Genomic DNA, 25,491 nt, shown 5'->3' with positions numbered 1-25,491 from the left:
TGCCTCCTTTAAGGGAAAAGCTTTTGAAACAGGGCGCTTGCGGCACCCGTACTTGAACATGGCTCTTGTCGCCCGGTTCGCGTGTATCTAAGTAATCAGGTCCAACCAGCCCTGGACCGTTTCATTGTATCTGTCTTTTTCTTCTCTGCTGCAAATATCATGGCATTCTTCATGTAAATGTGATATATGAGCACCGTGGACAAATCAAGTATCCCGAAGCCTCCACCGCGGAGGTCATCCGAGGGTCTTTGAGACAAGTTCACTGTTTGAGACAAACTCAACTAAAAAGCAAAATGCGAACAGACTTGCCACAGTAACTTGTTACCAATACAGTAGTAGAGACACGGCCTCTTCGCACGACTATCCTTGATCTGTCCCTGTTCTCTTTATTGTCTCGAAAGTCGTTATACCCTTCGATCTAGCGTTATGGGCGTTGCTGCCATGTGTTAACTACTTACTTGCACTTGTAAGAATTCATATTGCGATTGATTGACGTGCTCGCTGCATTCTCCAGGCTTAGTATTCACCAACTTAAAAATCATAGACTTGTCGATTCTGATATCCTATGTATTCCTTCGGCTAAAATTCTTGCTTCGATATTACTTGTTAGACTGAGGGACTGGCCTCTCTTCCAACAAAACACAAGCTACTACCCAGGCCAATACACACACCATCCATGCCTTCTGCCATAATCTAACGACAAATTTGATCGGATATTTTATGTTTGTCAGAACCAACTGAGTTGTGGCTTGTCCGTCTAGTAATAACCCGATGTGAAATCTCGATGGTACTCCGCAGAGCTAGGGTACAGTGAAACTTTGGAAAAGGCAGCCATGAGAACGAACTTGACGGACCAGATCAATAGGTACAGAACAGTCTGGTCTAAGAAGAAAATTACTTATTAGTCTGATGACTACAAAACTGTCGTCCCATATTAATCGCACACTATCTGCCCCTACCCATTTCCATCAACATGCATGCAAACATCCGAGTAAAAGAATGAGGTCAAACAACGCCGATAGGTAATTCGTCATATGCTCCATCTTGGCTGGGGATACTCTCCTCCCTCCAAGATATACTTCTCAAGTGGCTGGCTCATCTCACCCCAATTCCGAAGCAACTCCATCACATGCTTCATGTCCTCGCTCCAAAACATCTGGTGCCAGCCCACGTTGTCACTAAACTTGCCAGTAATTTTTATCTCCTGTAGCACCTCCAGCCTGTCACTCATAAGCCTGAACATCATGTCCCAGTCAAGCTCGGCCGGGTTGAAAGGGTCGCACCAGCCGCTCAAGGACTGGAGTTTGACCGTTTTGAGCGTCGAGCCGTGATTCTTGATCAGGCTAGCAAAATTGACAAAGTTGAAGTGCAGGCAGGATAGGTCGAGTTTTTCGAGATGTTCCAGTCTTTTCGTGATGAAGAAGTCAAGGTCGGGAGCCGGGTTTTCTACCGCCTGCGTGTGGACGCGGAGGTCTCGCAGGTTGGTCAGGAATGAAATAAAGGTGTCGAAGCGCTTCGGCCAGAGATGAGGCACGCTATAGTTCAACTCGACGTGCAGTTGGGTCACCGACCCCAAGACTGTTGGGATATTGGCTTCCAGACCTGGTGGTATATTTACCTCCGTATGCATGAAGGGCTGTATGGTCAGGCTCTTCATGGGAGTGTTGCGCTGAAGCAGAGCCTCGAGGACGGATTGTTGTGTGTTGAATATTTCATCCTCGGCCAATTCTATAGATAGTTCTGAGTTGAAGGTGTCCTCGATATCACGATGCCCCTTCCACGGACAATCTGTCCATGTCAGTGACACGGTATCGAGATTTGGCAACCTCTTCAGCGCAGGAACGACTAGGTCGAGTGGTAACTCGATTTCTCCCAAGAATAGATCTTGAGTTTCGAGATAAGGACCCCATCTGGCCTCAAGATCTGCATCATCGAGGATATCTTCCATAGCGTTATCAACCTCTACCTCGTCCATACGCGCCATGTTGAATTTGACGGAGCGGATGCGTCTTGCGCAACTCGGTTCAAGCGACAGGTTGTGCAGGCGCTGGCCATCGGTTCTCCAAGGTACACCATCGAAATGGGTCAATGCCAGTTGCGGCTTTGTGCATTCTGCAATCAAAGGAGAAGATAGTCGGAAGTTTGTAAAATCTTCCAAGGGTAAAATGGCAGCAATCTTGTCCAAGAGCTCGACTGGCAACTGCTCTAGGCGGGGCTGAGATGATGACGCTGATACTCCATTGTCGGTTGCTGCCATTGTTATGGTTTGACTGACAGAAGCTTTTGGTGTTTGCGCACTTCTTTTTATCTTGATAGCAATATTTCCTCTCCTGTATATGACGTTTTCTCGGTGATATTGAATGAAACTGCGAGACGCGAAGAGAGTAGAGAGTAGAGCTGAGTTAGATTGAGCGAATCATTGTCTGAAGCTCTCAACTTAAGACCCGCTTAGCGACTGCCGAACCTACCACACACATAGAATCCTGTTCTGCCTCATCCTTCAATCAATTTTCATCCAGCTCCCATACCGAACGAATCCTGCACCATAAGTAAGTGTGACACATCAACCATTTCTGTTGTCTTCAAATTACACCATCTCAAGTCAGTCTTTACAGGTAGGCCCGTCTGGCAAGGTCATGTAGACCGTCTCGTCCTTTCAACTCACTTATTCGTCAATCACCATGCTCAAGTATGTAACCATCTTCCGACATCTATACCGGTATACTCACAAAGTATCTCAGGGCTTACAAGAATCTCTCGTCCAAAACCCGGCTCGGCGTCGGTGTTGCAGTCATTGCATGGGGAGCTGCAGGACTCATGTTGACTGATCCACTGGAGAAGTCGCTCGGCTTAACACCAACAGAGGAGGACAAGGCTGAACTGGAAAAGTACACGCCCAAGATTGTCACCGTTGTGAAGGATGAGAAAGACGCCAAATGATTTGAAAGTCCATACATCAACCATACATCACTATCTCTCTCTTCACTTAGATAAATAACAAATTGAGACAAAAACTTTGATTTAAATCACAAGTTACGCTCGGCTAGCAAAGTACTTCACAAAGGATGGCACAAATAGTATAGGCAAACATCATTAACCTGCTCCAAGCCATCAAGTCATGATGATCTACCGGATGACCGTCACCCGGCTAGACCTCCCTCTCTATCTTGATCAAAGTCTAATATGCAGTTACAACTCCTCTTCCCGTCTAATTTTCAACAAATGCATTGCACAACAGTGCCGACCATGGATGCATGAGGTCAACCAGGTCTACCCTGAGATGACCATCACATCGGTGAGACCTAGTGACCCAGGAAACAAAGAAAATAAAGAGAACAAAATCAGAATGCAACGCAACGCCTCCAGATGCAGCCCCACCCCTAAAAGTGCTTTTTTGTTTGTGTAAGAAAAAAATCATACTGCCGTCCCATTGCCAAGTTCCGTCTTGACAGACGCAGTGCCAGCGTCTTCCACAACCTGTGGAAGAGGTTTGAAAAGTTTTGCCATCTCTAACGTGAGATCCATAGCTCCATACTGTTCGTCAATCTCTCCGACTGATCCTAATTCTTCTCCTCTGCTCGCGCCATCGTTCATCACCCATGCCTTCAACGACTTCAACAATTGCATCACTTGTCCAAGGCGCGCGTCAGGAGCCAATCGAAGATCGGCCGCCTGTGTGTGCTTCAACAGATAATTGCATACCCAGTAGAAATGGATACCATCTCTCGAAAACCCATGGCGCCGAGGATTACTGGTACCAGTGACAGCCGGTGGAAATTGATTGGCCATGTCTGCATCCCAGTTGCTTTTGAACTTATTCAGAGCGATGAGAAGCGCCTGCAGACTCTGTGGGTCCACGTTGGCTGCCGCCCCCTCAAATGGAGTACCCCGGCCGCTATTGCCGCCAGCTGGAGTCATCCAATCATTAGGAGGTGGTGTGTCAAATTTGGACAATTGAGCCGCATGGCCGTCGATCTGGGCCCGCCGGATCAGAGCTAAAATGCCGTGGATAAGGACAAACTTTCCATAAAGGTTTGTGCTTCCAGGTTGGATCTGATAAGATGGATGCAAAAGAGCTTTGAGAGCCCCGTCCATCTCCGGTTGCTTTGCGCGCTGAGTGCCATATGGGTTCTTTTGCCGAGAGACATCTGGCCCGTGAAGACCAAGTGCCGAAGCACAGTCCTCAGCCTTATCAGCATCCCAGGCCACATCATCGCAAGGTAAAGGCAAGTGAAGTTCCATGACGTCGAACAAAGGCTGAGAGTTGAAATAAAGGCCCATAGCCACATCCATCAAAAAGACACCAAACATCAAGCGACTACTGCGTTCCTGGTCAATCCAAGTGTCCCAGTTCCAGTGCTGAATACCAAAAGCATTGCGATCGAAATTGATTTGATGCATTGGAGACATGGTAGCAGGGTCACTGGATGGTTGGAAAAGACCCAGTCGGCGTACATTAGCAGCAAGGGCGGGGTAGATTTGTCGTGCACGTTCCCGTTGCTGCGGGTTTCCATTCCAGAGTAACAGAATACATGTTAACAAGACGGCCTGTAGTTTTTCAATGTCAGCCCGGGATGCGTGTCCCGGATGATTGGTCTGCAATTCGGCGTTAGACATCATCATCTTGCAATCGCGTTGAAGTGCGACAACAAGAAAGTCCATCATTTCGCGAACATTAGACGGCGTGACATTGTCTGAATAACAGGCGCCAATACAACACATGCCTGCAAGTAAGCCAGTATATGCCTCCATGACTTTGAAAGTCGAGACGTGAATGAAGGGCATGTGGATGTGAAAGTGGGTGTACTTGTCCAAGAAGTCCTTGACGTTGTCAGGCGAGAAATACAGGTTCATGCCTGCGCTCGAGGGATCGATGGCTTGATTAGGAGGATAGAAGAAGTTAAGAATCTGATCAGAAAGTAGGTTGTATGGAGTATGGTGAGAATGCATTCCCAAGTTCGACAAAAGGGTATCGCTGGCGCTGTCGCCTGTCGTTCCGGGCCCGGAATTAGGTTCGGTTTTGATTCCGATCTGCGTCTGTCCAAGATTAGGATTGAAAGAGTTGTTGTTGTAGGTTTGATGCGCACCAGGCTGGAACATCTGAGACCAATCAAGGCCAGATGGAGGGTTTTGGTTTGAGCCACCGTACATGGGCATTCCGTTCTGAGCGGGGGGCATGCTGTAGCCAGTCATCTGCTGCTGGTTCATGTTGGGGTCAGCGCCATAGGGCTGAGAAGCACCCATGACCTGACCGTTCATGTTCCGTCTGTCAGCATTGTTACCGTTGTCGAGACGGCCGAGAGAGCTGGACCGAGAAAGCTGGCTCTGATCTTGGGCCATGTTGTTCATGCCGTCCGAGACTGGGACCATGCCAAAGGGATGGACCATGTTGTCACCGGGGAGGTTGCTCAGCCCATTGAGGTGGTTGAGATCACCCTCGTGAGCAAGACCTGCAGCCTTCTGAGCCTGTTGGTTCTTCTTGACATGGGCCTGAGGATGCGACAAGTGGCTAGCTCCAGTGGGGTTGCCACGGCGGATAGAACACTTTTGGAAGTGACGCTTGAGGATATCACTTCGAGAGAAGGTATCGCGGCAGAGAACGCACATGTATGGGCGATCACCGGTGTCTAGAGAGTTATGGTTAGTATCACGGCCAAACTCCACAAGTTATTCTACTCACGTCGCAGAAGATGGCGCTTGAGATGCTTGGCATGGAGGTAAGTCTTAGTGCAGTGAGGGCATGGAAATTTGCCATCAGCGTCCTTCACAGGAATCACGGTGTTCTTGGTACCGGTACCAGCAGCAGGGGCAGCAGGTCGTCCAGGAGCGCTGGGGAGTATGCCACGTCGCCCCTGAGAGCCAACAACATGAGTAGGAGGCTCATTCTCGGCCATAACGGATTGAGGCTGCATAAGAGAAGCAGGGCCGTAGGGGGAAGAAACACCAGTCTGGGACATGATGCCACCAGGTGGCATAGGGCGCAACACCGGAGGACCGCGACCACCAGCAGGGGCTGGCGCGATAGGCTGAGGATGAGAGGCAGCAGTAGTCGCCTGGGGCATCATGCCAGCCGAGGTGCCGTAGCCCTGGGGAGGAGGGTATTGGTTTGGCGCCATTGAGTAGAGACCAGCTCGGTTCTGAGGCTGCGATGTCTGCTGCTGCTGGTAGCTAGGCATGTTGGAAGCCGAACCAGGCGTGTTGGGAGTGCCTGGGGTTCGCGGCGTATGAGGGTGGCTCCCGTACATGTTCTGCATCGTGGCGGATGTTGGGGGAGGCTGCAGAGGCGGCAGAGTCTGAGGGAGCGGCGAGCCGGTTTGCAGCTGGTTGGGAGAGATCGCGGTAGGTGAAGGATAAGTCTGACCAGAAGAAGTCGTGTTTATACCATTGGAGGGGTAGTGAGGACCGTCCATGCTACTCTTGTTGAACGCGAAGCTCGTGACAATCGACGTGGTGTTGAAGATACCGCGACGGAAAAAAAGTTGCCCGGGGTATAATGGACCTGGTCGGTGGATGACAAGTCCAAGTCGAGTGAGGATTTGCGGAGAAAGAAAGGAAGAGGGGTCCGAGGGAAGGTTTGCAAGACTTGAGAAGGCAAGCAAGATCAATCAAATACGATGCCTTGTAAAGCTCCGCAGAAGAAGTTCCCGGTGGTGGAGGATGAGGCTCGTGGCAGGTCCCTCTTTGAAGGTAGTGCTTTGGAAGAGGGTGCACAGAGTGGAGAACTGGGTCTCCAACCTTTTTAAGTATTATTTTTTTTTCTTCTCGCGGTCTCCTCTTGACTGGCAAGCTGTCAGGGCAGTCTTTGAAAAAGAAGTGGGTAGCGCTGTTGTGGGTTCTGTCGGTGGGTGGGTGTGTAAAGGAAGAGGCGCGAGTGAATGAGGGAAGAAAAAAGAAGTGGGTTGGTGCGGGTGTGGATTAAAAAGAGTGATGCAGTAGCAGCGCTAAAGTTTCCAGAGTTTATTTTTTTTTCTCTTCTCTTTGGTTCTGCTTAGTGTGCAAACTCGAAAAAGAGGCGAAGAAAGGTAAATGAAATCAAGGACGGCAGGACGAGCTGCAGAACTGATGAAATGCCTTGTTCGACACAGTACGTATATTGTAATTGATACTCGCGAGCTCCTGTCGCAATTGGCACGCCTTGAGTAAGTCGCAAAGGCAGGACCTGGTAAAGACAGAGAGAGGTGGGAAGTGGATATCGTTGGTAAGGGAAGTGGGCCCACAGCGAAGCAAAGGAACCACAATCAGAATAGCTGGCGGCTGGGATCTGGAGCAAAGCAGAAGGGTCGCGGGTCGCGCTCGTGTTTGATGGGGCCAGGCGCCAGGCGCGCAGAGCGTTAAAGATATCGCGTAAGTCAAGATAGAGTTGTCAAAGTAATTCCGGACGCAGAATCACAAAAATGCCAGGGGAAATTTGGTGATGTTACGAAGAAAGAAGAGAGGGTTTGTGTGAGGAAAAGTTTTTCTTGAGAGAAAGAGGAAAGATGGAAGACGAGAGAACAAGAGGAAAGAAGGAAACTGCTGAGAAATTCATAGGCAGGTGCATGTACCTGCTACCTCTGATCATCTATGAGCGCTGGAACCAGTGGAAGCGCGGGTGCCTACGTCCAAATTACAGGCGGGAAAAGAGAGAGCGACACAGTGATCGGAGTAAACGCGGAGGTATCAGCTACCGAGGTAAGTGCCAAGCAAGGAAGACGCTTCGACTGGACGCCAGATGTTTGCAGTGTGTAATTTGTTCCTCTTCGAGTTTGGATGATTCGAATTTTTCTTCGTTTTACTCTTCACACGCCCCTCGTCCTTTTCTGATCCAAATCAAATCGGGTCTACGGCGAGGTTTCTGGCCTGTTCGACTTGGATGTTAGCGCAACTACCATGCCATTGCCGCTCTAAGCCGTCAGAATTGGGGTTCGATAATCCAATTCACTTGCCAACACTTTGCGGTGAAATATACTTGCTGGTCACTTACCGACTACTGCCATGTCAGTTCAAAGCCAGGTACCCTCGTCGTATCCACTCTTGTTCGATAGAGTCGCTAGTCATTCAACGAAGACAGACTCCTTGGACAAGACTCAAGCAACGGTTATGTGGATGGAATACATTACAGAGAGAATACAGATCCTGTCGTGCCTGTGTGTGCATTCACTTTGCCAATCATCAGGGTGGAAAAAGTCTGCTTGTCACATTTCCTGAAGGCAATTGAACTATGCAATAGTACAGTACATCTATCATAATAGGAACCGAAACGCCAAACCAATTCTGGATTCTCAAAGAAAAAAATGCACCAGGTGAGGCGCAAACCTGACATGCAAGCCTCGAAACTTTTCAGCGCCTGAATAGCAGAGGTTTCGCCGTACAATAAGAAATTTGCGCCGGCCTCACCGTCCGACATCGCCGCATGCATTGGGTGGTCTGAAGTTTGCCTCATCCTACATAAAGACCTTGGGACAGCCATGGAACCGTGCTACCATCTCAGCTAGCATCACTATTATAATACTCCCACTTCTTCTCATGACAAGCTTTAATTGTCACAAAAATACCTGGAAGGCTAGGATCCTGACGGCATTTGCAACGATGCTACTTGTTTCGCGATCCTGAACACCGACAGGGAAATGCTGATATCAAAAATCAGATCCAGGATGATGCACGACGCGTCCAAAAACTTCAGAAATGGTGCTGTCTACTGGTATTCGCACGGTTGGTACTGTACACACGATAGGTCGAAAAGGCAACTTGTTCGCAGGTGGTGGGGCGTCTGCAGGGATACTGGAGGTTGGGTGTTTTGGTAACGGGTACGCATTGTTTTGCAAGCTGGCAATATCGTGCGCCTGCTTGCTGCTTGTACAAGGTACTTGACACTAGTCTTTCGACTCCCGGTGTCGTAGCCGGCCTGTACTGTACACACCCAAGGTCACGATGCTTCACGCCATACAAGTCCTCACCGCATTACCTCATACACGACTCGGACACCGAGTTCGCGCCGGGATTCGTTGACCTGACGCAGCATTTTCTCATTTTAACGAATTTTCCCTGCGTTTTGTTTGATCTTGTGAGCAAATGAATTGACTAGTTCTGGCACTACGGTGCTAGATAAACAGATTTTTTTCCCGCGAACGGATATACACGCCTCTATCCGTTCAGTTAACCGTCCATTTTAAATAACTTTTGAAAGGCAGAGAAGGCTTAACTACTTTGTATTTTACCTAGTCAGGACCAAACTGTAATTGTTCAGCACAAACAATAACTTGTATATTGTATTTGTAACAAATTTCGGTCCAGGAACATAGCAATCGACCCCTGAAAGTTGAGGCCATATACTGAAATCTGAGAAGTCTGTGTATGGTTAATTTTTTCCAAGTTTTCATCCTATCAGGCTTTCTTTCTACCATAAAGCAACTATAAAGAAACTCTCTATTGAAAACACCACATCTTTCGAGGGATATGTACTGTGCTGAGACAGAGGTATTTTACACTCAAACTTACAGGGGCTATTGCATATGTATGATCAGAGCTACGAGAGGTTGGGCAATGACTGCTAGTCTCCCATTTCCTACTAAAAGTAGTTAGATGGTGTATGGCCAGATGTCTTAGGAATTAAGAAAGGAATGATTCTGCTTTCCAATAAACCAATGCCACAACACCAAAAAGTTCGCTTTGAAAATATCACGAACCTCCAACTTCAAGGAGATGGTGGTTCATAATACCAAGTCAACCACGAGTTCCAATGGGGCCCATTCTGTCTTGTGACTCGACAAGCCAGGATTATGAGATGATATGCAGGATCCACGAGTCAAGCGAAAACACAAGCCAGTATGTGCGGACAAGGGTCTCAATGCTGCTACGTATGACATCTTGCATCCATCTGGGCGCGACTTGGACAGCACTTGACAACTATAAGCGCATATGCACTGTAAATATCATTAATACCTTGCGTTTTCATGAAACATGGCTCAATCAAAAGCAAAAGAAATGAAAGATTCAATTTGAGGACAAATGCAATGGAGTGTCCAACGGATATTGCAGTTCCTACAGAGTGTTGCCAAGGCCGTCGAAAAAAAGCAAAGTGGGGATGAAAAGGATAGAAGACAAGGAGAATTCGCCGAATACAAGGTACTCCCGGAACATGGAGATAATGGTCCGTACAAGGGAAAGGGAATCCGTCGGAATCACCTGGTTTAATCAAAGCCGGTCGTCGGCACTTAGGAAACTCTTGGCTTAGTAGGTGCTCTATTATTGTACATTTGCAGCCGTTTACCTTGATAACAAGCAGGTAATTCGTGTTGGCAAGATTTCAACAACGGGCACAAATCTACCTGTTGCAGGGTCCTCGATCCCATTGTTAACGCCAACCGTTCATGGCTCCCGCAAGCACAGCGGGTGTTCCCACCAAAGCAGATCTCAGTGGAGCATGGTCCCTTGAGAACCCCTCACCTTCCCGCCATTGCATCTGCTGAAGGACGAGGGTGGCCTGGGTGGGAAGTCGAAGGCTTCGATTCTCGCTCCAGAAGGTTGTGGGTGGAGTCCTTCCCGCGAGGAGGCTGACTCCATAGTTGGAGAAAGCATCGTCTTTTTTGAGCCGCTGAAGCTCGTCTATCAAAAACATCAGATTGCATTGCAATAACGAACGGCTTTTGGCCAAGGCGTCATGTTGAGAACATTATCCACGGTGAAATCTGCTCAACACCTTACCTGACTGCTAAAATACGGTTGCCTAGAAACCCGAGCCCGAACCCCTTCCGTGATCGGACGATGGCCAGCCAACTCGAAACAAAGAAGGGACTTTGGATACGGCCATAGGGGGGCGGGAACACCGAGATACTACCAGCATCATTCCCGGAAACAACAACAGCTGGAAGCCGTGGAGCTAACTTGGTAAGGCATGGAGGTATTATCTCAACCCCTTGAGAGTTGAGAAGCGAAAGAGAATCTACCCCACCCCTTGCTCGGTGGCGTCGCGTTTCGGGTCATTGAGTCGTGCCAATATTACGCATGTGTGAGATGTAGAAGAAGCAATGACAGGTGGCACACATAACCACCAGGCTATGATTCAACGGGCAAGATACCGTCGCCATTATCAATCTTGTTGTGTTTTTCGTGGACAACAACGTGATGTCCATTGCGACTCGGGATTCGAGTGAGGATTGCGCAGTCATTTTATCACATGTGCCTGGTTTTTCTACTTGGGTGACACTCAACAGGGTATGTAAACTTTGATTCCAGATCCGGAATGCGCAAGATGACCTGAGTCTCACACAATATTTGCACAAGACTCCGGAACTGCAATGACGTTGATTCTGTTGTTTGTGTTTTTTTTTTTGGTTTTTTTTCCGAGACTTCACCGACTCGAATCAGATAGCAGAACCAGCTACTTAGTAGGTTAGTAGATATGTACCTACTTTTGTATACATACCGCTATTTTACTCCAGAGGCATACCACCCAGTCACACCAATTAATGCTAATGTTTCTATTTAGATATTGTCGACCTCAATGTAATTGTTCATTCACTTGTTCGTGTACACGCATTAACAACGATGTCTTGTGGCTTCAAAGACTTCGACCTTTGAAAGCTGCCAAAGGTACATAGCTACACAAGTACCTACACACACTGTATCGATCACCCCTGCATACTCCGCTGACAAATGGCGTAGTCAGGGCATTCGTACAATTTAGGCATTTTTGTCCGTGTTCAACCAGGCTCAACGGGGTGCCGCCGGCAGAAAACTAAGATGTCATTACTCGACCTACCAGGACTCGCTAGTAAAATGATTACTATCCTCGCCCTTCTCATCTTGCTCAAACAAACAAGTCGGCGCCAGGCAACCTTGGTGGCAAACCCCTGTTCGGACTGTCGGAACTGCTCTATTGGGGTATCCGGCACAATCACAGTGGCCAAGAAATCACTACTGGGTATGTGTGATGCAGACTGGTGCTTTGAACTCCTGAAGAAAGCGAGACCATCTCTGAGTAAGCCTTGCCTTCGAAACAACCACGCGGATTCATTGAAGTATGGCGTTCGCCTCCCAAACAGATAGACACAAACATGCAGAGTATGCTTGAATGCACCACACCAAAGAGCCATGTTCGGCAATCGTTGGAGAAGCGGGCCTGGTGGAGAGGCACGAAACTGCCGCTGGTGGTGCTGTGGAAAGCATGTTGAGCCTCAACGCACCAAGCTTCTTCTACTGGGTCCCTTCCCGCACCTTGAAGACCCGTTAGAGCCACATTGCTCTGGGCACGCGATGCTGGTAAGAAGCACGTCGTGATGGCTTCATCCCGACGCCACGTACCAACAGAAGAGATGGGGAACATTGTACACGCAGTCAATTCTGTTTTGTATAAGTATCTATACCTTAATTACCTGGTAGGTGCCCAACAATTTTGATTTGAGAGCAATCATTGGTCGCATGTGTTGATCAGGGCTGGTGAAGGATGCACTTTTTACCATCAGACTGCACGAGCATGCTGTGCTGTATCTGCACGAGTCATTACTGTCTAGTCTCGGAGTTTCCAAACTGTTGACATCGTGATGAGCATGAAACAATTCAAGAATATCCCTCACAACAGTGCCATACTGCACATTCGTATAGGTTAGATTGTTCAGGTCAAACTAGTGATAAGCCATGAAAAACAGTTTTTCGAGCGAACGCGGAATTGACAAAAGTGCGTTACCTCGGCGCCTATCCAACCCTTTTTGGAAAGAATATGGCCAATTGAGGGAGTCAGTCATAAAGTTAAGTACCTAAACGACGTCTCCCACCACATGATAGTCATTTACGTCACAAACCTTGACATTCTGCATCCAACAGAGAAACAGTGTATTAACTACTTCTCACATCACAATCACCACCACCACTATCACCACTATCACCGGTGCAGTTTACGATGGGTGATGGTGCGGAACTTTACCGGGTAGGCGTGGCTGGCTGTTGTTGATGGTGTCCGCTCCCACGAGGCACCCCACCAACACTTGGCTGTTCCTAGCCAGTTTCTTACAGTACAGTACAGCCAGTTTTTAGTGCAAAACGCCGTCAAAGACGATTCACTTTCTTTAGGGTTGATGTACTGTGCGCTCACTGTGGGGGGAGTAAATTTGCGTCTGGATGAGATCGTGTGTGGCAGGCAATATTGCGTGGTGGCTTTGATACACCGGAAGTTCAATCAATCGTTGAAAAGCAGTTCCTTTGTTGGCAAAGCCTCTCTGAATACAACAGTTCTCGGTATAGAGTACCCGGCACGAGAACGATCTGCCTACGGTGTTCTCATCTGTGACGATACCAAAGATGCCGGATCTCGTGAAATATGGCCTACAAGCTGCAGCTTGCATGTTATAGGCTGCAGAACGAACGGAACGGAGGATGCCGCGGCAGTGTACTATTTTATCCAGTTCCACGGGAAGGGGGAAAATAACGACTGACCGACTTCAAAGTTGGTCAACACTGTGAAGTGTCAATTGTCTCGCGACAATTACGGCAGATCATCCCTTGTTAGGCGTCTGGTTGCGCGGTGAAGCAGCCAGGGTTGCAGTTCGCAATCACCACCCCCGAAAGCCCTTCTGACTTGCATGGTCTTTTTAGCTTGTTCAGCATGACCTCAATCCCTGAATCAGTCATTATGAATTACGAAAGACAGCCGACATTCAAGGATTACCGTATGGACCCCCACGCTGCCGAGACACGACTGTAACCCCTTCCTGTCTTTGGTAAAGTACAGTCTTGAGTGCATCGTATCCGAGGTGCTGTCAACCGAACAACACCTGTTGGCTGAGTGAGGTGTTTCTTGCGAAGTGAACGAGAAGCTTCCTGGGAGATGCATGTGTGCGTGTCTTTGCAGGAACGCCTGGGACTTGCACACGTGTAATGCCTAAAACGCACCAAACAATCCTGTCGCAGTTTGGCCGAGCGAGTTATGCCGGGTGCAGATCTGACTACCCTGAAAGTAACATCACGAACGCATAGAGCTGATGTTGGCTTGTTCCAAACAATGGTCGTGGTATAGGGTGGTTTCAATGCACTCAGTTCTAACTTGCTCGTTACGTGGTACGCCTCACTTCGCTGTTAGTCAATATGTTTTCAATGGTGCTGGCACTACGCATTGTGCAGGAATTACATTGTTTTATTAATTGTTTATCTGCACACGCATGATATCAGCGACTCATTTATCGTCACAGCGTGCTTGAGATTCCAAACAGTTAGTGTTGCGGTAGTATGGAAAGAACTGGTTTAAGCATATTTTGCCAACGATCTTCAACCGTGGAGCCTATGATGATAGCATGGCAACTTCAAGCTATACTCCCTGACGATGGATCTGTCCCCCGCAACCAGATTGTGGCTCTTTTGGTTGTCCTAGTCAGGAACTGGTAACAACAGTGTTATTCTAGAAGATGGTGATGAAATGGGGCACCTGGAGAATTCCCCCGCATCATCCACCCCAAATCTTCATGTACTTTGTACCAAACTATCCGTGCTGCAAGTGCCGCTTCTCGAACCCACTGTTGAGATCCATCTCTTGGTAAGGCTCGGTGAAGCTCTAGGTGAGACTCGGTGAGGCTGTTGCGGCGGACGTTGCCCAGAGGGGTACACGTGACTGTATGGGCATCGGAGGAATGTACCGCCGACACCGAAGCTCTGCGAGCTACGGCATCCCAAAATTTGCCAATGAGTGGGATGAATTGAATAGCGAATAGCCTCGTCAGACCCCACGACAGGCAATATATTCACGATGGCATCTCCCAGTACGATACGGCCGCTCGCCGGCCGAATTGCTCAGACCTCTTTAACAAGGATCGCGACCGCCGCCCCTCGAGTTGCTCGCTTCTCCACGACCGCACCACAATGCAAGCGCAAAACAAAGGACAATAACCCGAAGCGAGGTGTCAGTAGTTTGTACGGTTCCGGACCTCGCGAGCCTCTGTCCATGTCAAACATTCCACTACCGAAGCCTCGTGACTTCAAGCCCAAGATCGAGGTTGACCCCAACCATGGCCTATGGGGATTCTTCCCGGGACAAGGCAAGCTACTTGCAACACCCAAGGAAACCGAGGAGCATGGACGTGCGTGGACTGTCGAGGAATTGAGAAAGAAATCATGGGAGGATCTGCATGCACTGTGGTGGGTATGCTGTAAAGAGAGGAACATGCTTTCTACATCAAGAGCAGAGCTCCTACGAACCAAGATCGGATTTGGCGAGCGAGAAATCGACGCTCGAGACGAGGAGGTATGATACAACCGCAAAGCTGGTTATTGCATGAGAGAAGTACTGATTTGGGAAACTAGGTTATGAAGACACAGCGAGCCATCAAGCATGTATTGACGGAGCGATACTACACTTGGCAAGATGCTGTCGACGTTGCCATGAACGACCCGGAAATCAATTTCGAAAGTAGCGACGGGCAGGCCTACACGCCATCGGCATATGAGGATGAAGCCAACGTTGCCGAGTGGACACAAGCGGAGGCAGAGTCGGAGGCGGCCAAGCAGATCGATCCTGTTGCAACAGAGGCACAGGAGGCCAAAATTGAGAAGGAGCTGAAGAAATAATAAGAAACTACCACATGCGAGACGATGTTATGTATTATTTGTGTGAAGGGAGTGACAAGGTAGTTATTACGATGCTCGACAGAGAGAACGGGTGGCCTTTTCGTGGTGTACATTTAGGATAGGTATGTAAGATACAGTTCATGAAGCAAAAATGCATAAGGAAACACATGAACTCCCAAGAATGATTTTGTACGTTATTCTGAATTGGTAGCAGAAAAGCCGAACTCTAAACTTAGGGGCATATAAACAAATAGTTCAAGAAGTGTGAGTTCAAGTATGAACTTACCTGGTAATTTCGTATCTTACAATGTTTATAGCGACGGGTTTTTCTTATACCCTGAGGCCTACCTACTATGACCTGGATCTTGACTGATTGTTAGCTGTAACGTGTGACTAATATCGACACTGAAATATAGAAAAGTCCAGGCACGAGACGTTTAGCCTTAGACGTCACAGGTAATAACGAATGAGGTCTGCTTCCATGTAAGTCAGCTCCTGGTCACACTGCGAAAGGGGGCTCGCTCCACAGCATAAACAATCTGGAAGGAAAGGAGAAGAAGCGGCAGAAGGACCCTGGTACACTGGGCTAATAATGCAGTCCCAATTACACGATAATGATACTGGGGTCGTTGCTGGGTCTCTTACATTGAGCCGACTGCTAAGCTAAATTTGACCTTGGACAGTCGATCAGGTCAAGCAAGGAGGAAATATAGGGGTCAAGGACGGCAGATGATGAGCGTACAGTAGCCACAAAAATATGCTTGTTTGTTCACGATAGTGTAATTTAGCCTCTATAGACGAGATAATGTGAGATTAGATAGTCATGAATTGGGTAAGAGGCTGTATTTGGAGGCGTTATCCGTATTTTACTTTGAGGTTCGGTGAGCGAGTGCCAAAATGTTTGTCTCCACACTCGACATGGACTTAACTTAACTTACTGTAGCTGGACCCCGCCACCGCAACTGTATCACCTCGAGCTTCCCATCCCATCCATTCATCCTATTCCGTTTCCTTCCTTCCATTCTGCTCTGCTTCCCTCCACCTAAAACTTCATCGATTATCAACACCACAGATTAGCTATCATGGATGAGATTGCCCCCGAATATGACGTTGTCGTGCTGGGCACTGGTATGTCTTCCCCCCCGCCACTTTCTGCCTGCTAGTAGTTCGGATCCCCGCATCAGAAAGCTTCTACTCGACGCTGGCAGTTGCAGTCTAGATCTTGTGTCATGATGTCTAATACTGACGATTCTTAGGTTTGACCGAGTGTATCCTTTCTGGGTAAGACATTCGACGTCTAATCCCGTCCATCTTTGACCGCTTTGTCCTGTCGCAAACATGTTCCAGACTGGCGCAAGCTGCTAGGCGGTGATGCTTGATATAAAGGCGGTCGGCTGACGGTGCTTCAACAGTGTTCTGAGTGTCAAGGGCAAGAAGGTCCTACACATCGACCGAAACGACCACTATGGCGGGTAAGTAAAATGCTGTTACTTTTCAACCCCCCCAAAAACTAATCGTTCTCTAGAGAGGCCGCTTCTGTGAACCTTGAGACTGTACGCAACCAACTCCTACCCAGATCTGAAACCCACCTGCTCCCCCCCAACCGAACCAATATCTCTAACATTGAGTACAGCTCTTCAAGAAGTACGGAAACTTCCGTGAGGGCGAGGAGCCCTGGAAGCAATATGGCCGCCTCAACGACTGGAACATCGATCTCGTTCCCAAGTTCCTCATGTCCTCGGGCGAGTTGACCAACATTCTCGTCTCTACCGATGTCACGCGATACCTAGAGTTCAAGCAAGTTGCTGGCAGCTATGTCCAGCAGGGTGCCTCCAACAAGGCCACCGTCGCCAAGGTTCCCTCTGATGCCGCTGAGGCCTTGCGATCCCCTCTTATGGGACTCTTCGAGAAGCGACGCATGAAGTCCTTCATTGAGTGGGTTGGCAGCTTCGACCCGAAGGATCCTAGCACACACAAAGGTTTGTATTCTCAAAATATCACAGCAAGGAGGACTTGCGAAGCAGGCATGGATAATTTACTAACTCGTGCTCTTTTACTTAGGTCTTGACATGAACAACTGCACAATGAAGGACGTCTATGACAAGTTTGGCCTCGAGACAACCACCAAGGACTTCATCGGCCACGCTATGGCTCTGTACCTCACTGACGACTACATCACCACCCCTGGCCAGGCCCCCGAGGCTATTGAGCGCATTCGTCTCTACGGAAACTCTGTTGCTCGATACGGAAAGTCTCCTTACATCTACCCTCTCTACGGTCTTGGCGAGCTTCCCCAGGGTTTCGCCCGCCTGTCTGCCATTTACGGTGGCACTTACATGCTCAACACCAACATTGACGAGGTTCAGTACGATGGTGACAAGGCTATTGGCATCAAGGCCACTATGACTGGTGTCGAGGAGATGAAATTCGAGACCAAGGCCAAGATGATCCTCGGTGACCCCTCCTACTTCCCCAACAAGGCCAAGGTTGTTGGCCACGTTCTCCGAGCTATCTGCATCTTGAAGCACCCTCTTGCTGGCACCAACGATGCCGACTCCGCCCAGCTTATCATACCCCAATCTCAAGTTGGCCGAAAGAACGGTAAATACCACTAGCCTATGCTAAACTTGCCTACTGATTAATAATTCTAGACATCTACATCGCTTGTGTTTCTTCCGCTCATAACGTCTGCCCCAAGGGCTACTGGATTGCTATTGTCTCAACCATTGCTGAGACCACAGCTAACCACCACGTCGAGCTCCAGGCTGGTCTGGAACGTCTTGGCAAGATTGAGGAGCAGTTCATGGTACGACCCTTATGGCCAATGAAAATAAACTAAACAATATATGCTGACATGCTACAGGGCCCTCCTATCCCTATTTACGAGCCTCTTGAGGATGGTTCCAAGGACAACATCTTTATTTCCAAGAGCTACGATGCTACTAGCCACTTCGAGACAACCACGGACGACGTCAAGGATATCTACCGCCGCGCCACCGGCGAGGAGCTCAAGGTTGAGGGTTTGAGGGAAGGTATCCAGGTTGCTGAGGAGCAGTAAGAGTCTCACGACCAGTAAACAGGATAACGAGGAATAAGGTTGCACCACTGCAGCGGAGCCAGCAGGGTCGGAGGATTGTTTTGATATTTTTGATTGACCAATTGTTACCGTTCTGTCCAGAACAGTGGCCTAAAAGATGGTGTGTCTTGGGCACAATCTCATTATACCTCTTTCGATAGCATCTCACACGAACACTCAAATGAATATCATTGAATTTGTATCCTGGTAATGAGAATCAAGTTTGGTAGAGACCTTTGAAATTTCATAAATCATGATCTGTTCAAAAAGGAAGAAAAATTTTGGCAGCCCCTTTTCTAGTAGTTTTCAAAGAAAGCGCCGTGATATCTACTATCTAGCTCAACTCGGACCGAGATTCTCCAAGCAACGAACGACCGACACGACACGTAAAGTTTGTTGTTCCTTGTCAAACATGTACGTACGCACGCAGCGACGGAACCACAGTTCATTTTTTCCCATGCGCCCTAACTCCCTGGCAAACCGAACAGCCCGCGAACCCGCAAAATTATGCCGGAAAAGAGACAAAGACAACCAAGTATGGAAGAAAGGGAAGCCCAGTGCTGGCTCTCTACCTGTGGTTTGTCTTGCCCATGCCACGCTTGCCAACGACCTAGAACATATTGTGTTAGTTGCGGTTTTGGTATGAAAAGATGCTAGTGTATGTCAACTTACCAAGTGCTTGGTGATGGATGCAGTTGTGTGTCGATCTCCTTCTCCCTGTCGGGCCATACGGTTCATGCGCTTCTGGTTGAGCTTGGCAATGCGATCGGCCTTGGATCGGAGAACATCGTCTGTGACACCGTCGTCACGACGGCTGGTTGTAGGAGCACGACTGGCGGGTCGGCTCATAGAACGCATACGCTCGCGGGGAGTGCTGGTGTGTCCGTCGACGTCCATGGAGTCGGGGTCCGCAGTACCCATGCGAGACCTGGAGCGGGCGCGGCCTCGAGACCTCTCGCGAGCACGGTCGGCAATGTCGGTGGTGTCGACACCGAGCTGGTCAAGGGCATCCTCGAACTCGGAAAGGGGCTTCTTCATGGACTTGCGGGGGATGATGGCCTGGTTCTTGAGACGCTTCTTCATGCGGGCCTCGTTGCGGATGAGCTGCTGCTTCTCGCGGATCAGCTCAGCCTTGCGCAGGACCTCGGCCTCCTCATCGTCCTCAATATCTTCATCAGACTCGTAGAAGCCCTCAGCCTCGAGCTTCTCCTCCTCTTCCTCGAGAGCCTGGAGCTTGGCCTCGATATCGGGGTCGATGAAATCGTAGACGTTCTTTCCGTCGTAAATCTCGGGAATCTTGTCGTACTTCCACTCGGGGTTGGCAAGCATGTAGTCGGCCTTCATGTCAACGTTGAACACACCAGCACCACCGTTCTCATCCTGCTCATCCCTGGCGGTTCTTCGTCGCTCAGGGTCTTCCTTATCGTACTTCTTGCGGTCCTTGACACCCTCGGGAATGAACGTCTCGAGAGTCTGTCCACCCATGGGCTGGGCGACGTGAATACGAGACATGACATCGGCCAGGCGGCCACCAATAGCGCCGCTGGTGTTAGTACCAGCCTTGAGCTTTTGGTTGACACGCTCGGCGATCAAGCGCTCACAAGCAGCGTTCTTGACCTCCTGGACACCCTCCTGGGTGTTGCAAGATAATTGAAGGAGCTCAACCTCACCAGACTTGAGGATTCCCTGGAGCTCTTCCTGAACTGAAGGCTCGAGATCCTCAGGCCGGGTAACGTCAATCTTGTTAATGACAACAAAGACAAGCTTGTTGGAGAAGAGAGGCTTGATGCTCTTGAAGAGGGCAATCTGGGCGCTAACGGTGTAACCACACTGCTCGGAAAGATCCATGAAATACAAAATGGCAGATCTCAAATGAGCAATGGCAGTAATACTCTGCATCTCAATAGTGTTCATCTCCTCAAGAGGGTGGTCCAGAATACCGGGGGTATCGATGGCCTGGAAGCGGAGGTACTTGTAGTCGAAGTGACCGACAAACAGGCTCTTTGTGGTGAAAGCATAAGGCTGGACATCGACATCGGCGCGAGTAATGCTCTTAAGGAAACTGGACTTTCCAACGTTGGGGTAACCGCAAATAAGCAGTGTTCGGGTGTTGGGGTCGATCGCGGGCAGACGACCGAGATGCTGGCGGACCTGGTCGAGGTACATGAGGGGATCCTTGAGTCGCTTGATGAGAGTGGCCATGCGACCAAGGGCAGCCTTCTTGAGCTGCTTGCACTGAAACAGCGACTGACCGTACTTGAGAAGACGGACATAATCGCGGGAGATAGTCTCGATCAAGTGCTTGGCAGTCGACATCTGACCGAGGGCGATTCTGAAATGGTCGGCATCGTAGAGTGTGTTGAGAAGATCCTTGTGGAACGGGTGGATGTCCTGAAGACGAGGGAAACTCTCAAGGATGGCGCCAAATTTCTCAGAAAAGGTCTCCTGGGTGAACTTGACCTTTCTAGTGTAGAAGGCTGTAGAGAGTGAATACGTTAATGATCTATTGCGGGTGTGTTTATTGGTGGCGATGGAAACATACCTCGAATACGGCTGATTTTGAAACCGGCTCGAATTTGGGTCGGAAGTTTGCGCTGAGTTCTGCTCAGAACGATATCGAGAAACTCCTGCTGGGTAGGGACCGGCGGGATGTCCTTCCAGGTCGTCTTCATCTTGGGCGATCTAGGTGTTTTAGAGCTAGAGTTGTCCTAGGAATTTTTCCACAAGAAAAGAAAAAAATAGAGGCGGACGGAGGAGAAGGTCGCTCGTCGCTCGAAGAGGTGGTATCAGAGATGGCAAAATTCAGTTGGACAAATATTTTTTTCTGGTGGGTCATGGCGGTCAGTCTTATCGATAAGAGAAGTAACTGTTTGTGTGGAGGGAATTTCGGTTCGTGAGGATTTAGATGTGATATTGAAGACATTGAATACTAATAAAGTAAGGTATGATTACCGTAAGTATTCTAATTGTACAGATTCATAAGATCAATCATGTATAGTCAATATGACCACTTGTGTCTAATTGCCGAACATTTCATCAATTCAGAGTCTTCTTGAACGGTACTTTTTATCTGGATCTCACCCCCACCTCAACCCCGCTGTCATACATTGAACCATAGAAGGGTCCAAAGCCAAGTCCGGCTCCGGCTCATCACCACTGACTGATTTGAGCTACAGGAGGGGATCGCAAACTTTGCTTAAGAAATATTCATTCCACCTAAACAACCACTTTCAATCTTGATCAATAAGTCATCATGTCTCAACTCTCTCCCTACAAGCAAGAGTTCTTGCAGGCCGCCATCGCTGGCGAGATCCTCAAGTTCGGCAGCTTCGAGCTCAAGTCAAAGCGCATCTCGCCTTACTTCTTCAACGCCGGCCTCTTCCACACTGCCCGCCTTGCCGGTGCTATCGCTACTGCCTTTGCCAAGTCTATCTCCGAGGCCCAGAAAGAGAATGGTCTTGACTTCGACATCATCTTTGGCCCCGCTTACAAGGGAATTCCTTTGGCTTCTTCTATTGCTGTTAAGCTGGGCGAAATTGCCCCCGAGAACCTCGACCGTGTATCTTACTCCTTTGATCGCAAGGAGGCTAAGGACCACGGAGAGGGAGGCAACATTGTTGGCGCACCTCTCAAGGGCAAGAAGATTCTTATCGTCGACGATGTCATCACTGCTGGTACCGCTAAGCGAGAGGCTATCGACAAGATCCGAAAGGAGGGTGGTATCGTTGTTGGCATTGTCGTTGCCCTTGACCGCATGGAGAAGCTCCCTGCTATCGATGGTGACGAGACCAAGCCTGGCCCCAGCGCCATTGGCGAGTTGAGGAAGGAGTTTGACATTCCCATCTTCGCTATCTTAACCCTCGATGATATTATCGCTGGTATGAAGAGCTTTGCTTCCGAGGAGGATATCAAGCGAACTGAAGAGTACCGCCTCAAGTATAAGGCCAGTGACTAAACGAAAACCGCTATGTACTAGGAAATAAAAGAATGAGGTTATGATATCGAAAAAAAAAAGGTCACTAGATAGATGTGGTGGGATTTTTTTTTATAAAAAAAAAACGGAATTCAACGCGCTAATGCGGTTTTTGTAGACCAGCTATATCATTATTGCAGATGATGCGGCTCTTTTGGTGATATCTTATGTGCGAAAAATGAAACAAATACATGAAGATTCTTGATACAGTAGAGTCATTTGTACAACTCAAAACGCCTGCAACAAGCCTACCGAAACAGATCACGATGGCTTCTTGGGCTTAGTATCCTTGGAATCTTCCCTGTTCTTTCGTGTAGGCTCCTCTTTGGTTTTTCTCTTGGGACCGCGCAATTCGAGCACCTGGGGACGAGTCAGCAATTATCAACTGATGTTTTCGAGATATCAAATTACCATGGCATGATAGCCTTGACCGACAAGGGCTTCTGTGCTGGGGCCGAGGTCTTTAAATGCAAAACACTTGTAGAATTGAATGGCGTACTATGTGCAAATCAGTATCATGAACGTTTGACGCAGTTGTATAACAACTTACTGGCTGACAAATGATTGCAACTCGATCAGCCACGCCGGACTCATTCATGAGCTCCAGATACGACTTCATCACCGTTTTGCCAATACCAACGCCCTGGACCTCTGGACACACGATAAATGAGTGGAGACAAATTGTCCTTCCTGAGGATTGGTGGCCCAGGGGAGACCCTTTGCAAGCCTTTGAATCCCGCCAGTTCTCGGGCATGGCCATGTCTGCATCAGTAATGACTGGGTGGGTTCCAAGTGTAGCGAGAACGTGCGCAAACATGACATGCTTGGCCCCGTCGCAGCGACCACCCTCGACTGGCCGACTGTGCTGCATCGTTGAGAGAGATATTTTCTTCACGTCGGTTGGTCTGACGGTGTTGAACAGGCCATAGCAAATTCCATTTCGGATGCGATACTCAATCTGTTCCCATTGGTTAGCAAGCAGGGTCTGGCCGCATATTGGGTCTCCAAGTGGCCTCTCGGAACGGCCATTTGAGACTTCTGTGACTGACCTTCTCGCGCGGGGATCTATAGACTTTTGAGAGTGCGACATCTTCGAGAGTCACACATGTATCGATATCATTCTCGGTCAGGGGCTGGAGCATGGGGGCCCAATGAAACGGAATGACCTTCTTCAGGAGGCCAGCTTCTGAGTTTCTCTTCTGGATTCTCATTGCAGAAAAGTTTCTTTTGGTGTTGACCATATCATCATCAGCGTCTCCGTCGGTGATGGCGCCATCATCTTCGTCTTCCTTCTCCCTGGAATCGTTGAGGCCGCCAGAAAAGATGATATCTCTGGCGGCAGAGGCAAATTCGTTCTTCACTTCCATTTTTCCCATAGGGGGTTGAGATTTGTTGGTCTTATTGAGATGTAAAGTGCTGGGATGATTCGGTTTTGATGATAGTGAACAGAGGTACTACCCCAGTATAAGTCGGCGCCAGGAATAGAGAGTTGCTGCGGGGTGGATTTTATGGACCGTTTTCGAGAATTGAGAGCTGATGCAGAAGATGTGAAGTTTTTAACAACAATATGGGACTGTTCTGAGCCTGACTTGGCGAAAATGAAGTCGATTGAACAATATGAAGTGGCTCGATGAGAGCGATTGGTGAAGTTCGCCGGTACACTTTTGGAGTTGAGTGCAAACGTTCAAAGAGTGGCGTTTGGTGGTTGAATGAGTTTTGTGCCTTGGATGAGCCCGGCCACGATCAGATGTTTGCTCTGATTTTTTTCCGAGTTACTGAATCACAGAACTCGACTCGTTTGACAGTGAATGAAACGTCATGGGACAAAAAAAGATTCCTGTTTGCTCGTTCAATTCTGGTGGACCCACGAATGCCGAGCTGATCGGATGATGCAGGCCGGCGCCGTAATGTAATGGGGCCAGTGGGTAATGAATGGTTTAAAGGCAATAGAGGTTACAAGCAGACAATTTTGACGAAAGTGAGGCTATACGTTTGAAAAGTCGTGACAGTCAATGTCATCTCTCAGCGTGTTTAGGATGAGAGAAATAGTGTATCGTCGTCGAACTCCGATTCGTCTTGCTTCTCGTCTCATCTATAACTCTCCCCTTCTGGTCAAAATGGGTTTATGAGCGGGGAGAGCTTGTTCCGGCTCCATCGCCAGTGGTAGCTTGGTTTTGGCACATGACATATCAAGTCGCGTGACCTCGACACAGGCAAACAAAAGGCACGGCAGTTTGCAGATGATGATCTTAGGGGAGCAACGAGAAACAAAAGATATAGAGAATGAGTGTAGGTGTGTGTTGTGGGTAAACAAAAGATCCTGTACGTTGTCTAGGGTAGATGTGGTACGAATAGGCAGTCAACCATATTGGTAAGTTCTGCGGTATTCTGTGTTGATGAGACCAGTTTTGTGCTGTTGGTAGTCGATGTTGCATTGCAATAACAGTCGATGGTACCCTCGAAAATAGTATAATATTGTTATCTTACCTTCTGAAGCCTTATGAACAATTGGCTCCGATGCAGCCCACTCCCCTTCCAACCCTCCCGGAGTAAGATGTTCGTGATAGTTATGACAAGCCGGACAGGCAACGTAATAGTAAAGGTTGCTAAACCCAGTCGACGGGAGGCCGGAACACAACCATAGCTTGCATATTCGACCAAGGATGTCGCTATGTGGCCATGTAAAACGCTGCAGGAGATCATTCTGTGCCTCCCGGCACTCCCTGTTGAAGTAACCCAGGCGATCAGCAGTTGGGGGTCCCTGAGCGGCAGCAGCCGCCGCCGCATACGATCTCAAGTCTTTAGACCCTGCTGCAGAATGCCAATATTATTGATTTTGGGAGACTTAACGAAATACAACTCGCTCACATGGTTTTGAGGCATGTAAATCAACGGTCAACTTGTATGTTGG

The 25,491-nt window shown here is 48.7% G+C and overlaps 9 protein-coding genes across 9 annotated transcripts; 4 read left to right on the top strand and 5 right to left on the bottom strand.

Annotated features, from left to right (window-relative positions):
* Positions 1-1,030: 1,030 nt before the first annotated feature.
* FPOAC1_009153 (uncharacterized protein) lies at positions 1,031-2,257 on the bottom strand (the record flags this gene model as incomplete). The annotated part of the gene is made up of 1 exon (XM_044853583.1): positions 1,031-2,257. The coding sequence occupies one exon, from the start codon at positions 2,255-2,257 to the stop codon at positions 1,031-1,033; it is 1,227 nt and encodes a 408-aa protein (XP_044706253.1).
* Positions 2,258-2,681: 424 nt separating this feature from the next.
* On the top strand, positions 2,682-2,940 carry FPOAC1_009152 (uncharacterized protein; the record flags this gene model as incomplete). Its single annotated transcript, XM_044853582.1, has 2 exons — positions 2,682-2,689; positions 2,742-2,940. The coding sequence occupies 2 exons, from the start codon at positions 2,682-2,684 to the stop codon at positions 2,938-2,940; spliced, it is 207 nt and encodes a 68-aa protein (XP_044706252.1).
* Positions 2,941-3,414: 474 nt separating this feature from the next.
* Positions 3,415-6,410, bottom strand: FPOAC1_009151 (uncharacterized protein; the record flags this gene model as incomplete). The annotated part of the gene is made up of 2 exons (XM_044853581.1): positions 3,415-5,627; positions 5,681-6,410. The coding sequence occupies 2 exons, from the start codon at positions 6,408-6,410 to the stop codon at positions 3,415-3,417; spliced, it is 2,943 nt and encodes a 980-aa protein (XP_044706251.1).
* A 3,923-nt stretch (positions 6,411-10,333) lies between these two features.
* On the bottom strand, positions 10,334-12,304 carry FPOAC1_009150 (uncharacterized protein; the record flags this gene model as incomplete). Its single annotated transcript, XM_044853580.1, has 2 exons — positions 10,334-10,584; positions 11,920-12,304. The coding sequence occupies 2 exons, from the start codon at positions 12,302-12,304 to the stop codon at positions 10,334-10,336; spliced, it is 636 nt and encodes a 211-aa protein (XP_044706250.1).
* A 2,409-nt stretch (positions 12,305-14,713) lies between these two features.
* On the top strand, positions 14,714-15,531 carry FPOAC1_009149 (uncharacterized protein; the record flags this gene model as incomplete). The annotated part of the gene is made up of 2 exons (XM_044853579.1): positions 14,714-15,208; positions 15,268-15,531. The coding sequence occupies 2 exons, from the start codon at positions 14,714-14,716 to the stop codon at positions 15,529-15,531; spliced, it is 759 nt and encodes a 252-aa protein (XP_044706249.1).
* A 1,082-nt stretch (positions 15,532-16,613) lies between these two features.
* On the top strand, positions 16,614-18,589 carry FPOAC1_009148 (uncharacterized protein; the record flags this gene model as incomplete). Its single annotated transcript, XM_044853578.1, has 8 exons — positions 16,614-16,659; positions 16,788-16,812; positions 16,944-17,003; positions 17,057-17,084; positions 17,165-17,510; positions 17,593-18,132; positions 18,183-18,337; positions 18,395-18,589. The coding sequence occupies 8 exons, from the start codon at positions 16,614-16,616 to the stop codon at positions 18,587-18,589; spliced, it is 1,395 nt and encodes a 464-aa protein (XP_044706248.1).
* Positions 18,590-19,175: 586 nt separating this feature from the next.
* NOG1 (Nucleolar GTP-binding protein 1) lies at positions 19,176-21,279 on the bottom strand (the record flags this gene model as incomplete). Its single annotated transcript, XM_044853577.1, has 3 exons — positions 19,176-19,217; positions 19,280-21,084; positions 21,150-21,279. 3 exons carry the CDS (start codon positions 21,277-21,279, stop codon positions 19,176-19,178), a joined length of 1,977 nt encoding a protein of 658 aa, XP_044706247.1.
* Positions 21,280-21,860: 581 nt separating this feature from the next.
* Positions 21,861-22,562, top strand: URA5 (orotate phosphoribosyltransferase; the record flags this gene model as incomplete). Its single annotated transcript, XM_044853576.1, has 1 exon — positions 21,861-22,562. The coding sequence occupies one exon, from the start codon at positions 21,861-21,863 to the stop codon at positions 22,560-22,562; it is 702 nt and encodes a 233-aa protein (XP_044706246.1).
* Positions 22,563-22,841: 279 nt separating this feature from the next.
* Positions 22,842-23,947, bottom strand: FPOAC1_009145 (uncharacterized protein; the record flags this gene model as incomplete). Its single annotated transcript, XM_044853575.1, has 4 exons — positions 22,842-22,940; positions 22,992-23,078; positions 23,131-23,538; positions 23,630-23,947. The coding sequence occupies 4 exons, from the start codon at positions 23,945-23,947 to the stop codon at positions 22,842-22,844; spliced, it is 912 nt and encodes a 303-aa protein (XP_044706245.1).
* Between the last annotated feature and the right edge of the window lie 1,544 nt (positions 23,948-25,491).

This window comes from Fusarium poae, chromosome 3, assembly GCF_019609905.1.
Source record: "Fusarium poae strain DAOMC 252244 chromosome 3, whole genome shotgun sequence".
In the NCBI taxonomy this organism is placed as follows: domain Eukaryota; kingdom Fungi; phylum Ascomycota; class Sordariomycetes; order Hypocreales; family Nectriaceae; genus Fusarium; species Fusarium poae.
Note: the sequence above shows the minus strand (reverse complement) of the source record. Positions and strands in the feature narration are given on the sequence as shown.